The 17,310-nt window shown below is 40.6% G+C and overlaps 5 protein-coding genes across 5 annotated transcripts; 3 read left to right on the forward strand and 2 right to left on the reverse strand.

The window, feature by feature from the left end:
- The first annotated feature begins 180 nt into the window (after positions 1 to 180).
- On the forward strand, positions 181 to 680 carry LOC145709428 (uncharacterized). The gene is made up of 2 exons (XM_081787109.1): positions 181 to 389; positions 427 to 680. The coding sequence occupies exons 1-2, from the start codon at positions 182 to 184 to the stop codon at positions 678 to 680; spliced, it is 462 nt and encodes a 153-aa protein (XP_081643235.1). The 5' UTR covers position 181.
- A 3,666-nt stretch (positions 681 to 4,346) lies between these two features.
- LOC145707711 (uncharacterized) lies at positions 4,347 to 5,750 on the forward strand. Its single transcript, XM_081785275.1, has 5 exons — positions 4,347 to 4,482; positions 4,528 to 4,730; positions 4,775 to 4,923; positions 4,965 to 5,200; positions 5,559 to 5,750. Exons 1-5 carry the CDS (start codon positions 4,408 to 4,410, stop codon positions 5,676 to 5,678), a joined length of 783 nt encoding a protein of 260 aa, XP_081641401.1. The 5' UTR covers positions 4,347 to 4,407; the 3' UTR covers positions 5,679 to 5,750.
- Positions 5,751 to 5,761: 11 nt separating this feature from the next.
- Positions 5,762 to 6,845, reverse strand: LOC145707712 (SH3 domain-binding protein 5-like). Its single transcript, XM_081785276.1, has 4 exons — positions 6,536 to 6,845; positions 6,389 to 6,488; positions 6,207 to 6,349; positions 5,762 to 6,112 (listed from the first exon to the last, which is right to left on the reverse strand). Exons 1-4 carry the CDS (start codon positions 6,616 to 6,618, stop codon positions 5,956 to 5,958), a joined length of 483 nt encoding a protein of 160 aa, XP_081641402.1. The 5' UTR covers positions 6,619 to 6,845; the 3' UTR covers positions 5,762 to 5,955.
- Positions 6,846 to 7,259: 414 nt separating this feature from the next.
- On the reverse strand, positions 7,260 to 8,245 carry LOC145709429 (uncharacterized). Its single transcript, XM_081787110.1, has 3 exons — positions 8,024 to 8,245; positions 7,745 to 7,873; positions 7,260 to 7,529 (listed from the first exon to the last, which is right to left on the reverse strand). Exons 1-3 carry the CDS (start codon positions 8,060 to 8,062, stop codon positions 7,260 to 7,262), a joined length of 438 nt encoding a protein of 145 aa, XP_081643236.1. The 5' UTR covers positions 8,063 to 8,245.
- Positions 8,246 to 9,032: 787 nt separating this feature from the next.
- Positions 9,033 to 11,398, forward strand: LOC145709430 (SET domain-containing protein 4-like). The gene is made up of 7 exons (XM_081787111.1): positions 9,033 to 9,232; positions 9,490 to 9,554; positions 9,598 to 9,743; positions 9,940 to 10,228; positions 10,485 to 10,799; positions 11,024 to 11,243; positions 11,293 to 11,398. The coding sequence occupies exons 1-7, from the start codon at positions 9,033 to 9,035 to the stop codon at positions 11,396 to 11,398; spliced, it is 1,341 nt and encodes a 446-aa protein (XP_081643237.1).
- The last annotated feature ends 5,912 nt before the right edge of the window (positions 11,399 to 17,310 follow it).

Raw genomic sequence — 17,310 nt, forward strand, 5'->3', positions numbered from 1 at the left:
CAAATCTTTTCCTCAGAAATCATCTTTGTACTTCTTTTTCTAGGCTCGATCCTCAGGATACGCTTTTAAAAGGTATCCTGAGGATTGTCCTCAGGATTCATTTCTGGAGGGTATCCTGAGGATGATCCTCAGGATAATTGTATACTTCAAAAAACAAGTTTTTCACCCCGAGAAAGTGAAAATGGAAGCGGAAGATGACGATCCTCCTTTAGTTACTGTAGAAAACAATCCGGCTCAGGATCCACTCCAGCTGGCAGTTAGACCAGTCGTCCAGAGTCAGAGACTCCCGCATCCTCCGAAAATGATGGAGCTGAAATTTACCTCGAGGGATGAAGTGCCAATGATTTCGCCAGCCAACTTCGGTGCAGTTCCCGTCCCTCGTTTTTCAGGTAAAACTTCGGAAAAGCACCTTCTTTCATTTTCAAGCCGGAGGAAAATTCAATTTCCAGCGCGGCTGTGCTCCGCCGCCTTTGTCCTCGCTGGCGCATCTGATTCCTTCGCGGCGAGGCAAAAAAACGCTCTGGCTCTTTCTTCTCGAAATGTTGACTGACGCGGCGTGTAAGGACATCATCCGCTGGACTGGCAACGGTCACGAGTTTCGTCTGCTAGACATTCCCGAGATTGTCAAGAGATGGGCCAAGCTCAAGAACAAACCGGCGATGACTAGGGAAACTCGATGAAAAATGAACTTTTTATGGGCTTTGTAGGGACGAGGTATAATACAGTTTTAGAAAGCCCAGAAGCTGGGGATCATTTTTGACTATTTACAGTAAGGGGTTTGACCCATGCCCTGGGGCATTTTTCCCTTCTAAAGAGCCGAAAATCTGGTACTTTCAGAATAGAGGGTCGTAACTTCTAGTATCCCGGATTTATTTCAATAAAACTTAAACCAGATTGTAGATGACGCTCTGACGGTTCAGAAAATGTGTAGAAAACTATCGTTATCGGCATTCTAGAGGGCGCTAGAGGCTCTAGAAGTTGAGGAAGTCGACCGAAAATCGGGACTCTTGGTCCCAAAAGTACGAAAATGTTATTTTACTCGACTAAAATAGATTAAAGAACGTCTCGAATAGATTATTAGATGTCAAAAATGTATTTTGGAGTCATTTCAGGTATTTCGGGGTGAGCTACTACGAAATTCTATTTTTGTATAATATGACCCCAAGTGACCTTAACTGACCCTTGAACACTTTTCTAACAATTTTTTATCGATTCAGAACATCCTTTATTGTATTTCAGTCGAGTAAAATAACATTTTCGTACTTTTTGGGACCAAGAGTCCCGATTTTCGGCCGACTTCCTCAACTTCTAGAGCCTCTAGCGCCCTCTAGAATGCCGATAACGATAGTTTTCTACACATTTTCTGAACCGTCAGAGCGTCATCTACAATCTGGTTTAAGTTTTATTGAAATAAATCCGGGATACTAGAAGTTACGACCCTCTATTCTGAAAGTACCAGATTTTCGGCTCTTTAGAAGGGAAAAATGCCCCAGGGCATGGGTCAGACCCTTACTGTAAATAGTCAAAATGATCCTCAGCTTCTGGGCTTTCTAAAACTGTATTATACCTCGTCCCTACTAAGCCCATAAAAGTTCATTTTTCATCGAGTTTCCTAGCGATGACCTACGAGTGCATGTCCAGGTAAGGGATATTTGAAATTTCATCTTGGCCTGAGTAAGGCTCCGGATGCGCTAAAATGATAAGCCGCGTAGCGGCTTTTATTAAAACGAAGCCGCGAAGCGTCTTCGAAAAAATTTCAACTAGATTGAGATGAAAATATTTTCAAGAAGATGTCGATTTTCAATTTGGATGATTTAATTTAGATCACTGCGGCAATATAAACAAAGTGGCATCATGCGAAAAGGCGTTGGGAATTATTGCTACGAGTTTATGGTCCCTCCAAACGAGCTGCTAGCCTCGGCCATTTACGAATAAGCAATTTGAAATGGAACTCTCAACGAGTATTTTCTATTTTATTTTTCAATTAAAATCAATAAAAGAAGGCTTTAATCTTTTCCGACTTTGTTTCTTTTAGCTATCTTTTTGAGCTTTCTAATGTTTTGAGCTACTGCAAGAGACAGTGACTCGGGTAGAGTAAAGTAGCAGTGCGGGAGAAAAAAAGAGAGCCGCGCAGGGCGCTTTTTGGCTGTGCGAAAAAAGTGGTGTGAAATACAGTTGGGCCGCTGTGGGGCTGTGTTCTGTGCTCGCGAGTGGAAACGTGACTGTTTGAATTCGTGAATGTGCGAAATGTCTGGGCCGGGCAACAGCGCTCCCCGCCCTCACTACACATCATTGCGTAACATGAGACATCGGCTCACATTTGTGTTGTCTCGGGCTTTTTTGTTTTTCTGCCTCTTTGTCCTCTTTGCGGCTCTCCTGTCCAGCCGCTGTCCACTCTGCCAAGCCAAGAAGAGAGAGATTTTTTGACACTCAGGAAACGAACTCGCAAATACACAAAAATCGAGACATTGGCCTCTTTTTCTCACATTAGAAGGTAAATTCAAATGTTGACATTTCAGTTTTTTCTTATATATTAATTTTCCTAGCAGATATTCTTATTTAGTATTTATGAAAAAGATAAAACAAAAGAAATCGCATATTTTCCATTTTGAAAAAAAGTTTTTTTAATAATTAATTATAAATAAAAGTTTTTCATAAATTGACATTTTAGTTTTTAATTCGGCTATTGATAGGCTAGTAGCTTATATTGAAAATATAATAAAATATATAATAATAAAAAGGCTAATAATAAAAATTTTTAAAATGAGAGAAAAAGATATATAAATACATTCAGTGAGTTTAGTTGGTTTAAATTGCTTAAAATTATTTAATACTTATTATTAAATTTATGATTATTTCATATTTATTTATCAGTTTTCTTATTTATTCTTATTAAACTAACGAACATAAAATTAAGCACCATCTCCATGTCTATATTTACTGATTTCAGTTAAAATTTTATGGAATGTATTCATGACATTGGCCTGTAGGCTCTACACTGTAGAGTCTACAGTGTAGAGCGAGATATAAATTCCCAAATTTCAGAAAACGAGACATTCTTTCGAAAGTGATCTCGGCGGCTGAAATGTCATCTCGATTGAAATGTCAAAAGTATCAACAAAAATACACCTCTAGTGAGACTTCCGATAACTAGCTCGCTGGGAAACTAACTCGTATTGATTTTCGCCCCTTTTTCTAGAATCAAAAATATTCAAGAGACAGGGAGCGCTCACAGCCAGACTGCGCTGCAAGTTACAGTAGGAGCTGCTGTGTATTCTGCTGCCTGAATCTAAAAATAACTTTCTTTTTGGCGAGTCGATTTTTGAGACAAAGAGAGAAGAAGAAACAGTTGAATGTGGACTTGCGTGGAAAGCCGAGACGGCCAGTTTGGCCAAATGATCAGGAAGATTGTCTTTGGCGACATTTACGAAAACGAGGATTATGCACGACAGCGCATTCCCATTCCCAAAAACATTGAGCTAAAGGTGAAACTCTTCAATGCGAAAAACTCGGTTTAAAATGTCTCGCTTATTTTATGGATAACAATTAGATAAAATATTAAAAATTGAGTCAACTGTTATCATTAGTAATCTAATAATTTATTACAATTTTAGACTAGAAAATTGTTGACTCTAAAAATAAGGCTGTCATTAATTAGTAAACTTTTGGTGAAGTGATTCGCCAAAAAATCCTCTACCTTTGTTGATTTTTTTTTGCAAAATTAACTGAAATTTTCTGCGAAAAGGAGAGTCTTAATATCGCTCTTTTTCCATATTTGCGCAGTGCACACTTCCGCTCGGGCAAAAATTCAAATAATCATGTCAAAAATCGACATTTTCCGGCTCTGATAAACTCGAATCCGTAGATGGGGAAGACGGTGAGTTTCTTCGAAAAAGCGGCCGTCCAAACTGCGGCGGTGGTGTGCTCCTCCCGGACTCATCAGGACATGGGCGCGCTGGACATTGTCTCGCAGATTTTGAACACGGAGCTCGAAATGGAAAACTTCCTGGCTACCTACAATCTCGCCAAACCAGCCACGGCTTTCTTAATAGATTGATATTGAAAAGAAGTCTGGGCTCGACAACCTATGAACAAAATCTGAGTCAGGTTCTAAATGAGCTAAACTGAAAAGCCGCCTAGCGGCTTTTCTTTAAACGAAACCGCTTTGCGGCTTAGCCAGAAATTAAGTACAGATTGAGTTGTTAGTATTTCCGAAGCCGAAAAGTGGCTTCGTTCTCAAAAACGCGGCTTTTCAATTTAACTCTTTTAAATCCTGACTCAGGTTTTTTACACAGCTTGCCGAGCCCAGAAAGAACTACAGCTAAAAAGCCGCTTTGAAAAGGAGTGATTCATTTTTACGGAAAAATCATCTTGGCTTACGAATTTTTAAAGTCGAAACTGGACGATATGCGATCAGTAACTGTAGTTCCGATGGAGCCCGAAATGCTCCCGCTCTCCGCCCTCCCGTGTTCTGAAATTAAGGTAAAAGGCTCTTCCCAAAATTGCCGAATTCAGTTTTCATTTTAGTTAGAAAGGAGCGACAACGAGCTTGACTTTGAAGAGTCGGAATTGATGATCGACGAGATGGAAGACGAAGACGCTGAAGAAACCCATGGCAACTCTCTCAATCTGCTTTCCGCTGATGACGCTGCCCGACTCACTGAAATGCTCGTTTCCGCGCAGAACAATTGCAACCCGCAACAAGATCTAGTCCTCACCGGAAGCATAAGGTCCCAGCCAGCCGTTTTTACGCGAAATAAACATTTCTATTCAGTAATTTGCTGGGGCAAGGAAGGCCGCAAAGGCCACTAGCTCCTGCTCCGGCGAAAAAAACTCCGTCGAACAATCGAAAGTCGAAAAATCCCTCTTGGAGCAAACAAAACGGCACTGGAAAAAGGAACAGGATCGAGAAGGAGCAAAACGGTAATGATTCGATGAAAAAGGCTCTTCTTCTATGTTTTCAGGAGACTCGTTGACAAGTCGTTATCGCGACACTTTGATTCACAAGTTCGACAAAGACGAATTGATCGTCCGTTTGAACCGGGACGAGGTCGACTTCCGGCCTTACTTCGACGAGCAATTCTGCTTCCTCCGCCTCGTTGTCGTCGACGAAAAAGTCTCGAATTATATTTATTGCGTCAACTGCAAGCAACTGCTCTGCTTCTTCGCGATCAACGTCAACTCGGGCGGCAAAGTTCAGGTTCGCTATTTTCATAACTGTCAATTAGATTTCTCGTTTTCTTGAATATAAAGCAAGACTCTGAGATTAAATTTTATTCATTAAGCTAAGCTGACCGATTTACTTGTTAGCTAAGAAAATTCTAGCCGGACCATACATATCATATTCTAGCGCTTATCTTACTAAGCTGGGGAAAATAGCTAAGCTGATGAAACAAATTTTGCATATAAAATGATCCGAAAAGAAGCTCGCTAAGCTGTGTTCGAAATAAAGCTAAGCTAACCTAAGATTACAGATTTTAACCATAGCTAGGCTGAGCTTAGCCCACGGCCTAGCTATCTCCGCTAGCGATTTTGATGAGACTGACTCCTCTTTTCAGACGAACACGATAAAAAAGCACAGTTCTGTTTGCAAATCTAACGCGGCGAATGGCCCCTCTTCATATTCAGAAATCAATGCTCCTCCTTTATTATCATCTCTTCCTGCTAACTCTATTTAGAAATAGTTTTTTTCCTTTGTACTTCAACTTTTTTGCTTCAATATTTTCTGTCACTTTTTAAATAAAGACCAAAAGAATGAAATCTCTATTTATTAAAAATAAGAAAAAAATGGGTACGGTGTTTCTCATGCTCAAAAAATGGAAATAAATGGAGTTAGAAAGAGTTTAGCAGCAATTCTTTGAAATTCGGGGTCTTGGTTGTTTTGGCTTTTTCGTGAGATGGTATGGCTACTTGTTGAGACTGGTACTTTGCGGGTGTTTCTTTCTTTTGTGCTTTTTAGTCTTCGATCCATTCATCAAACGGATCGAAGTCATGCTCCGTCAGAGGCAATTGAGTGGAGCTCGAGTCGCTGCTGGGCATGACGACAGAGTTGGAGGAAGAAGATCGGATCTGAGGAGACACTGTGCGGCTGGCTTCGTCCTCCGCCCGAGGTCTGAAAATCCGAATTAGCCCACAGCTTTAAAAATGAACCCAAAAAAATATTGACAATATGTTAATTTTTCGCTAAATTAAACGGTAAATCTTACCTCTGCCGGCCGAGCTGCTGGAGCGAGCTGGTCAAACTCGCCTTCGCGTCGACAAGTTGAACTTCAATCGCTCTCAAGTGCTTTCCGTTCTCCTCGAGCAGCCGCTCGAACTCGTCTCGCAAGTGAAAGTAGTCTTCGCATTTCTAAAAAAACGTAAAAATAAGAAGCGTCGTCTTTCGTACTTTAATGGCACTTTCGCTTTCTTTCTCCATCCTTTTCGCGACTTTGTCGTACCGGGAGTAGATTTCCGTCGCTTTTCGATGTTGCGAGTGGATCTTATCGCTATAAAAATTTGGGGATAACAATTTAAAGGCTGATTTAGGTGCTACCGTTGGAAAATCGCAGTTTGCGCCTTTTCGTTGGCTTCATTGAGCATTTCAAGCCACTGCGGCTCGAGTGGAAATTCGGCCATCTGTTCTTCGGCTACCTTACTCAGGATATTCACCAGGCCGAAAATCTGCACGTAAAAATTAAAAAAAAAACACAAAAATGGTTAAACGCTTTAAAAATCAAAAAGAACAATTTCAGTTGTATTTAAAAAAGCATCATTACTCCATGCAAATTTTTCATTTTTCATGCTCATGCTCAAACAAGTCTCTCTCTTTTTCTATTTTTTACCTGGAGGGTGATTGAGTCAGCTAAGCCTGTGCGAAATTTTAGCGTCAAAGAATCGGGTATAAAACAACTTATTTACGTCTATTTTGGGAATCTAGTCCATTTTTTTTTCATTCCAGAATGAAGAATACCCTTTGCTTGACAACGTCGCGCGCGTTTTTGAGCATCAGGATCGTCTGGTGATAGTCGTTCGAGAGTTTCTCAGCGTGGGATCGCGTCCGCGCCGATTTCTTGCGCGCTTCAAAGTACGGCCGCGTCCGATCGAGGGTTGACCCGAGCGCACGTGACTTTTGCTTCAACTTGCCGGAGAACTCGGTCATTAGCGCGCGGTTTTGGGTGCGAGCTTCTTCGGCCTCGCGTTCAAGGCTATTGATTTTTTGTTGACAGTGCTTTTCGCGGACTTTTAATTGAAATGGAGGAACTCGTAAGGACTATCGCCTAAGTGGCAAAGGATAAGAGCTTTTCAGTCCGAGCCTGAACACGGGCAAGATCTGACGTGACGTTATGCTGCTCGATTCGATAGGGACTGATTCTGTGGCTCTCGGAAAAAGTGGAGGAGCCTTCTTCTCCGAGTGCATCTTCGCCTAAAGTGTGCTCCGCGATGCTGCTCGGTGCGAACTCGTGTGTCCTTGGATAGCCGCTGTCGATCGAGGGCAGCTTAGAAAACGTCGAAAGTTCAAAATTGAGGCGTCCATTCTCGTCCCGCAGCTTTAAAATTGACCGTTTTTGGAAGAAGCATTTTCTTTTGGTTTATAAGGGTAACGTTGTTATTAAAAAGATGCTGTAATCGAGCAAAGTAGTTTTAAATAGCTTTTTTAAATTGGCGTCAGCGCATTTTTTACAATTTACGAGCTGTTTCAGTCAAGTAGAAATCAATTACGAATATTTGAAATCAGGAAAAAGTGGCCAGGAAAATTGCCTACCTGCTGGTTTTCTACTTGCAACAGCTCAATTTGCTGAAGCAATTCGCTGTTGAGATAATTTGCCGCGTCCAGGTTGTTGAGATTTGAAGATGGCGGGGTCAATTCTTCGTCGATATCTCGGAAGATGTCCTTAATTACACTTCAGTTCTTGTTGTTCATACAATTATGTATCATTTTTGGCTTTTATGATTTCATTTTTTTAGCTGCTACGAAGAAAAAAATTGGAAGAGAAAATAATATTTATTTAACAAAAAGCCTTAATTCGATTCAGTTGGGTACCTTGAAATTAAATTCTTTCGGCGTAGAATTCCCACTCATGATCTTCCCGCTTCTTTTCCAGCTCAATTTCAGAAATATTCGTTTTCAGTTTTGAAATTATCTCTTTAGTAAAGAATCGTTTGTCTCTTTTGATTCGGTTTACGAGCTGGGCGCCTATCCGAGCAATCACTCTCACCAATTCACTCCAATTATCATTTTAACTCGCTCCATCTCCAGTCTTAGACCGTTCTCCTCTTCCTCCCCTTCTTCGACTTTTTTATATTTAAAAAATTTCTTGGAAAAATAACAAGAGAGCTCTGGTAGTTTGACGCTCCTCAAAAGTCAAACAACTCGACGGGGGAGAAGGCGCGACAAAAGAAGAGCTTGTTGAGAATTCAGGGCGCGACTGTATTCGTAAGCTTTGCCCTAATCCAGCTCTCAGATCCGATATTGTCTCCCTTATCGAAAAAGCATCCGACGGAATGAGCGTTTCCGTTGTAAATGATGTCCTCTGTAGCACGAACAAGAATATTCGGAATTTCGGAATGTTTAATAGGTTCATTGCGTTAATATTATATATATCTGGGATCGGCAGCCTGATTAGAAATCCTGAGTCAGGATTTGAAAGATCTCTAATGAAAAGCCGCGTATTATTTTTACAATCTATTTTTAACTTCTGGCGAACTTGCGTTGTAAGAGCGCCGCTACTAGGCTTTTTCATTAGACTCTAATGATTAGAGATCTTTCAGACCCTGACTCAGGTTTTTTACACAGGCCAAGCCCAGATTTATATTTCACAGTGCAAAAGTATAAAAATGAGCAGAGTTGACGAGAAGAAGGAATTCGAAAGTTGAAAACAAATGACGTGATCGAAGAGGGATTGGGCGGAAGAGAAGTTCAAGAATGTAAATCACTTCTCGAACTGTGGGTTGTGGCCCAGTAGCCGTTAAAAAGCAACGCTTGACTTTCCTAATTGGGCCGCTTCGGGTATTTAGAGCGGAGACAACAAGGAGAACAGACAAAGCAAGAAATGAGCTTCGAGGAACTGAACACTTGGCTTTCGAGTTTCGACGGATTCGTCTCGCCCAACGTCGCCACGCGAGATTTCAGAGCGACCGGACGCGGCATCGTGGCAAATGAAAACCTGCGGAAGTTTGAAAAGATTTTTCAAATTCCCCAAGCGCTGATTATTTCGGGCCCGCGGATGCTCAAAAACGCAGAAGTACTCAGGTAACATTTATTTGACGTCACTTGCAGGAAATCAAGTAATATGAATCAGACACAAGAAAAGATTTTGTATGAGAAATTGAGATTATTTCAGCATATAAAATTGAATACGATCTTCGTTGTGTAAATGCTCTAAGGACGAGAGCTTCATTTTATTAATTATTTAGCATATTTTACACCTCTGCGAAAATTATTAAACTGCCAAAAAGAGAAATAAACGCATACATTATTGCTTTCATTTTAAAAAAAGTAAATTTTAGTATCTTCTCGACCTCTTCTGTAAAAGTCGACATTTCTCAAGTCTTCATCCTCTGGCTCTACTTAGGTATGTTTCTTCGCTTTTGCAGAAATTGACGTCTTCTTTTAAGAAATTCGAAAAGGGAAGAAGTCGCCGTTCCACACGTATCTGGACTCGATTCCGCAGCGCTACTGGATGGGAATCTGCGTCCCCGAAGAAGTCCATCCTTGCATTCCGAAGCAGACGCTGGCCACGCTGCGGGACGAGATCGTCTTCGTACGTGCCAAGTTCGCCAATTTCTGCAAAGCGACAGAACACACTTGGCTCAAAGGAACGGGCCTCCTCTCTATTTTACATTCTTTAAGAAAAACTGTGCACTTTGGCCGCTCAAGTTCGGCCACAACTGCGCTTAGCACTTTTTGCACCTTATCAATTACGTCAACTGGCGAGGCATTATCGAGCACTGATTTAGTGCTGCATCTTCTCGAAAAAAGGGAGCCAAATGAAAGGGAGAATCAACTACACGCAGTTTTGCCACTTGTACGCGATTGTCAAAAGCCGCGTCGTCGGTGTCTGCGGACTCGTTTACAACAACAAAGAAACAGAAGAAATAAAGTGGATCGAGTGGGGCAGTCCTTACGATGACGCAATTTTATGCCCCGTTTTCGACTTGCTCAATAATTCCTGCGATTCCAACGCTTCCTACTCGTTTGATCCCTCCTCGAAGAGCATGCTTGTCGAAATGGAAGAAGACATTAAAGGTTAGGCTAACAATTATCTGCTTTATGAGTTTGGCTCGCCAACCTGTGTAGAAATCCTGAGTAAGGGTCTATAAGATCTCTCGTGAAAAGCCACTTAGCTAGAATTCGAAAATTGAATGGAAAAGAAATTTTTGGAAGCCGCTTTCCGAGCTTTGATAAGAGTTCTTTCAGACCCTGACTCAGGTTTTCTACACAGGTCGCCGAGCCCAGTTTACAAGTGTCTTCCCCCTCTAAAGCAAAACTAATGCTCGTTTAGCTGGCTCCCAAGTTTTCATCTGCTACGGGCCAAAATGCGACGATGTCCTTTTCAACAACTACGGCTTCGTCTTCAAAAGCGGCGAAAATCAAGAGAACTCGATCCGCGTCTTTCCAGAAGAAGTGATTTCCGAGTTGAGGCAACAAGGAAAACAGACATGCGCGCAAATTGACGAAAAGTACCAAAGCCTGCTTCGCCAAATCGAAGATGATGCGACTTTTCATCTCGCTTTCGATCAGATGAAGCTGAGGAGAGGCAATGTAGACTGGAACTTGTGGTACTTTGTGGTCTGGATGACTGGCGGCAGCGTTGAAGGTATTTTTGTTTGGAAACGAGACGCAACAGATCAACAGGTCGCGAAAACATACGTTCCCCGAACATAAGCAATTTACCCAGTTTCTTTTGACAAGCAGAATTACAGAAAAAATAATTTTCTACATTCGTAAAATCTTCAACTAGAATCGCTTCTTTCAAAATATAAACAATCAAATTAAAGTATCCAGCAAAAAATGAATAGTCAATTTCATTTAAATTTCAAGAGCTGTCTTCCATCCGTTCCACGCTCAACTTTTCAAGTAGCAGCGAGGCAAAACAGCGAGTCAATGCCCTGGACGTGATTCTAGCGATTCTGCGTAAACGACTAAATCAGCTGGCGGAAACGGCGAATGCGCAAGCAAAACTGACGCTTGAAATTCCAGATTGGTACTTGAAAACGCTCAAGACTCTTAGGAGTTCGCACAATCAGCTGATGACCTACTGGTTCGTTTTTTTCCTTCACTCTATGTGTAAAAAGAACTGTTTGTTGCAGGTACGACGAGTTGGTCGAAGAGCGCAAAAATAAAAGAAACCATTGCGAGGGAGAATCCGATCCAGGACAAACAGGCCAGGCTCTTTACCAAAAGATATCACTGTAATAGAAAATTAAACATGGAGCCAACCACAGTCACTAGAATCGCGGCTCTTTCTCGAGTCAAAACGCCGTCGAGCCGAAAGCCGCCGCTCCGTATCCCGCTACATGGGGAGCTATTCGGATCCTCCTGCTCTGGGCTCGGCAATCTGTATAAAAACCTGAGCCAGTCTCTTAAACTTTTAAAGTGAAAAGCCGTGTAGCGGCTCTTTTAGAAACGAAGCCGCAAAGAGGCTAATTATGATTGAAAAGATTATTTTCGTTTTCAAAAAGTTGCTACGCGGCTTCTCATTAGAAATCTTTCAGACCCTGACTCAGGTTTTCTACACAAGTTGCCGAGCCCAGCTCCTGCTTACCGCTATTTGAAGTGGCTTTCTTGAAACGATCATTTTTTTCTTCTTTCCTGTCAAGTTTTCATTTTTATCACTTTTCAGCAAAAAGTTCAAGCAATAAATTTCCGTTCAGAAATCATGACTTTTTGATGACTTTCATTTGATTAAGGCAATTTTAGCGCGGTTTGTTTTTATTTAGTCGATGGTTTTAGGTGTCGCTGGTTATTTTAAAGTTGCGATGGGAAGGATGGCGGACGTGTTAAAAGGGTTTATCGTGGTATTATGTAAGTAGCGAATTTTTAAAAGGAAAATTAGAAGGCGCGGCGCTGGGTGGTGGTGCATTTGGCGAAATAATTTAAAAGAGCTCTTAGGAAGCTCTTCCGAACACGCGCCACTCCCTGGCTCCTGATAACAAGGAACTCTTTATCGCGCGCCAGTCATAACTGCGATCCCTATCTCTCGACCACGTCACTAGAATCTACAAAAGACACCAATTACCTCACTAAATAGCCTTTAACTCTCGCCCTTGCTTTCAAACGAAATTCTTCGTTTCAGTTTTTAACACTTTCACTTTGATAGTAATTTACTATCAAATTTAGTACGCAATAATTTACTACGCTTTAAGCGTTTTAACTTTAAAGTCGGACAGCTCGGAGAGCTTGGCAACTTGCGTAGAAAACCTGAGTCAGGGTGTAAAGAATCTATTTTTAATAAAAATATATTTAAAAAGTCGCTACATTTTAGCTCTTTAGCTCATTTTAGCTCCTCAGAATCTGACTCAGGTTTCCTACACAGGTTGCCTCAGACACTCAAAACAGTAATACATGTATCCAAAAAAGGCAAGAACAAGTAGGTGGATTGCACGATTTTTTATCGCGACCTTGCTAATTGCACCGAGAAAGGGATTAAAGTAATCTTTTTAGAACAGTCACTTTTGGATGCTTAATTTCGGCCACGTAACAAGCCCAATTTTAAAAGAAAGCGACTTCCGCAGCGCCAAATAAAAACTAAAAAAGAGAAGTTAAAAAGTAGCAAACTCAAACTATGCGTAGATGCGGTTTCCACTGTCCGGAAGCGTTTTTAAATTTTAAATATTTAAATCGTGTTTTTCTCAAAACATGTTGTTATTCCTCTTTTTAAAAACGCAAAGGTCGAAACTCACTGCTTGGTCAGCTTTTTCATTTCGATTTTTTATCCTCTTTGGACGTTTTTCGTCGTGATTCGAGTTTTTCCAAATGATTTGGCGGTTTATGCTTACGCCTTTTACAGGAATCGGATGACACGCTGATTTAACCAGAATTTGGAGTACAGGAGAATAAATTCAAGACTCTTCCGTTCACAAAATGTGTAATTGGAGCACCCTTCTTCATTCACTTCTTACCTGGGCTTGGCAGCCTGCCTGGAAAGCCTGAGTCAGGGTCTGAAAGATCTTTAGTGAAAAGCCGCGATAAACGGCTTCGCATATTTTACCTATCTAATCTATTTTTAATTTTACGCGGCTTTTCATTAAATATCTTCTAGACTCTGACTTAGGCTTACTACACAGCTTAACGAGCCTGGAGTGACCTAGATTTTACATAAAGTAAAATTCTTCTTTATCAAAATAGATTTAATCAAATAGTTGAAAGATTCGGGGATCTACCTCTCGTGGTCATTTCGTCAAAATTGCCTCTCGTGGTAAGTTGCCTCTCGTGGCCATTTGCCTCTCGTGGTCATCACGTATCGGCTTACGAACCTTAGGGTATCCAAACTTTTCTCGAAGGGCAGATTTTTACAAGCCTAATATTCTTAGATTTCAAATTATTTTCGAGTAGTATATTCGCGGAATGTAAAGATAAGATAATTTTTTGAAAACCTTACTCATCTCTATAAGAAAAACTTCGAAAAGAGTTTAACTTTCGATCAATTTGAAAATTTTAATTGCATTCTCATTTAGAAAAAAATTTGGTTGGCTTGTGCCAAGAAAGAGCATGCGTTTATAAAAAATAAATTGCATTTTATCCAAATTATAAATAGGCCTTTCTAAGTATTTTAGAAAGAATCTTTCACACCCAACTTATCAGTAGTATATAGGGTGGCTGTATGTTTCGAAAGGTAAGTGCTCTGTGATTGCTCTATTTCACTGTGCGCGCAATTCAAATTTGGTCCAATCCTCAACCATTAGGGCGGCCGTGTACCAGTCGATTACTTCCTCTCTCTCCTCCTCCAGGTAAACAATGCCCACCAAGATGTAAACAACTACTCCAGTCTAAACAAACATCTTTCCTTCAGTGATTAGGGCGGCGTGCCATTTCCGCAATTCTTCTAGAGCCAATAACATTTCCTCTCTCCGCCCACAGGTAAACAATCTCCACCAATCAACTTCCGCTCTCATTCAAGAGTTATTCTAGCGCTCATTTCCTCAGATGAGTAAACAGTGGTCACATTTATCATAACAACTATAATAACAGGTATGACGACATCCCCCACTTCGAACAGCAATGACCGTGATCGACCTCAGAAGACTGCCCAAACAATAACTGACCGTGGCAAGAATAAACAATCACTGAAGAATAAACAAGGTAATCAAACCAAAGGACAAAACAAATTCTCACACACCTTTTCAGATCAACTCAGTCTACTCCTGCAGACAACAATGACTGTATATAATATCTACTGTATATATCCTGCAAATAATCAACAAACAATCAAAATCAATTTCAATTACATTTATTCCTCAATGCACTGGGAAAAAACGTATTTCAGCTCAGAATATGTAAAGGGTCGCAGGTTTCGCACTGTCAATCATCAAAAGCATCTGTTCAGGAAATCATCAAACATTTCGTCAAATGCAGCGTCCTTTAGAATCTCGTCGACGAGTTTGTAGACTTCTCTTCGTCTTTGCTTAAAGTCAGATGGTTTCTTTGAAAATTTGTTGACCTCACGCAGGCTAGTCGATGTGTCTTCTCGCGGGATGCCCATTCTATTTCCTCGATTCGTCTTGACCTAAGTTTATCTCATAGTACTTACTCTTGTATTTATCAGAATATCTCTCGTAACTAAAAGCTCAAATACCTCTCAAGTTTAAATTCTCTCTGGTTTGAAGGTCTAAGTGATTGTCTCGGTCAAGTTGTTTCCTGTTTCTCCGTTTGATCCAAACAACCGCATCTAGCATATTCTACGCCTCAACTCATCTACCAAAGGTCAAAACAATAATTTTGGGTTGCAGATTTGTCTTTTGCATTCATAATTATTAATAAATAGATGCTTTCTGTCTGACCAAAGTGTATAACAAAGTGTATTCCTGCAATTTTTTGACGCTCAGATGGTCTCTTCCATGATTTTTTTATTGATAGTCATTTCTGCACATTTTAAGAGGATTACTTTTTAGAAAGGAGCGACGAGTTGTTGCTTCATTTTATAATATTTTATTTTCAACAGTAACATAATAATATTTTTATTGTCGAATTTGGTATATCAAAATACGCTTCATTTTATCACATTAAATTATTTTGCATTCTTTCATCGATCTGTAGCTTCATTTTATCATCCCACTAAGTTAGCGAAATTTCATCGATTTGTTGCTTCATTTCATCTCTTTTTTTTTGGTTTTTTAAAATTTTATGTTTTTTTTGGATTTTTGTTTTATGTGTGGCTGTTGCTCAGTGCGCGCTGCTTTTTGTAGCGCTTGTTCGCGTCATATCTGCGATAATCCGACTCGAATTCGAAAATTCAACGTCGGTCTTTCCGCTTCAACTTGGGGATTGCGTCATGCCCGCTCTTGATTTCGTCGATTGTACAATTATCAACAATCGGTGCTATAGTTCCATTCTTTCTTAAGAATGGTGGCTATTTCATCGAAATTGAAATTTGTAGATTAGCGATGATCTTTATCAGGGCCACAATATCTGTCAATTCTATTATAAACAGGTATGTTGACCGTTGAAATTTTCATCTAATATTTTATATCTCAATTTCATGTAGATTTAAAATTTGAAATACCACTTGCTGCTTTTCTGTTTATTCTTTATTGATGAACAGAAATACTCAGACAGTGTTATTGCAAAACAAGTGACAATAAATGAATCTCTGTGAAATTATGAATTCGTTGTGACTTTCATAAATAGGTCGAGCTTGGTGGCGCTCGCTCACCAGCAACATCGACGACATCTCTTTTGCGCCGTTTCTTTGCGGAATAAAATCTGATGTTCTGTGCTAATTTCCTCATTCAGATTTGTCAAATTACAAATTTTTTCAGTTTCTCTAGTGTCGTCTATGAGAGATGCGCTCTTCACTCTTTTCGATGTCGGATGCCGCCTGTACTTTGCTCTTATTGTGGTAAGTTTGATAGCAGTTTGTCCAAGAGAATTAACCTGTTCTTTAGATTGCGATCCTTGGAGAATTAGTAACCGAGATGATTTTCCCTGGATTGGCTGAACGGATGCTGACAAACGAAAGTTTCTCGACTGGTCGACCGATTGATAATTTGAATGCTTTGCTGGGTTGAATGGAAGACGAACTGAGTGAAAGCACAATCTGAACCTTCTAAGTAATATCGCCTCCTCCCCTTTAGGATGTCACAAATTAATCATCTTTTTATCGCCATCAAATTTTTTTATCTCCGTGCTCGGTTGTTTACTTTTTTTTTCTGACTTGCGTGTAGTTGAAAATTGTTATTTTCATGTTTTATCTCCGGTCTCTTGTAAATATTATCTTTTTTTTCTAGCTAGAGCACTGTCAACCAGCGGCACTGTAGGTTTTTTAAAATAATTTTGTTTTGGTCTGCGGTCATTCTAGTTGTACTTTATTCGTGTTAGATTAGGATGTTAGAAAAAAGTTCATCGAAAAACCTTGTTCCTGTTCTGTGAAGTTCAAGCATCTGGGTGCACCACAGTTTCTATTAAATTTCATTCTGTTCACAAAACTACATGAAACTGTCACACTTACACCTTAATAAAAAAGGACCCACATAATTTCTAGAGTTTGTGTTGTTTCTTAGCATGAAAAAGAAAATAAGTTTAATTTGAGTAAAAAAGTCTCTAGAATTCTGAGAAGCCCAGGACTATATAAACAAGCGCGCACTGCTCAGAAGTCAGTTTTACAAATTGGTAAAACAAAAAAACAGTGTCCGCTGCAGATTGCGCGATTTTTTGAAGATGGTCCGAACCGCTACCCGACGAAACCAGAAACGTGCCGCCAAGGCAGCCAAGGCAACTCCGACTTCCTCGAACTCGGCGCCAGCTAACGTTGTGAAACGAGAACCTCGTCGATGGGCTGCACGATCACCACCTCTTCGATCGGCTCGACCGCTCTCAAACGACGAATGGCCAGAACTACCACGATCTTCTTCTTCTGATGAAGCGCCTCCAGCTTCGCCAATCGGTTCGCCACCACGTGCGCCCGCTACGCCCCGACAAAGTACTCCGAAGAAATCCGACCACCCGCAGAAACTTCGAACTGGTATTCGAATGTTTCAGTTTGACGACATTGGACAAGAAACTCGTCAAGCGCCTCCTCTTCCCGATCGACCCCCTGTCGGCACTCCCGACGATATTTCTCTTGCTGAAACAACGTCTCTTGATAGGCGTCAAGATGCGGAAGAAACCGT

This window comes from Oikopleura dioica, chromosome XSR (genome assembly GCF_907165135.1).
Source record: "Oikopleura dioica chromosome XSR, OKI2018_I68_1.0, whole genome shotgun sequence".
Classification (NCBI taxonomy): Eukaryota; Metazoa; Chordata; class Appendicularia; order Copelata; family Oikopleuridae; genus Oikopleura; species Oikopleura dioica.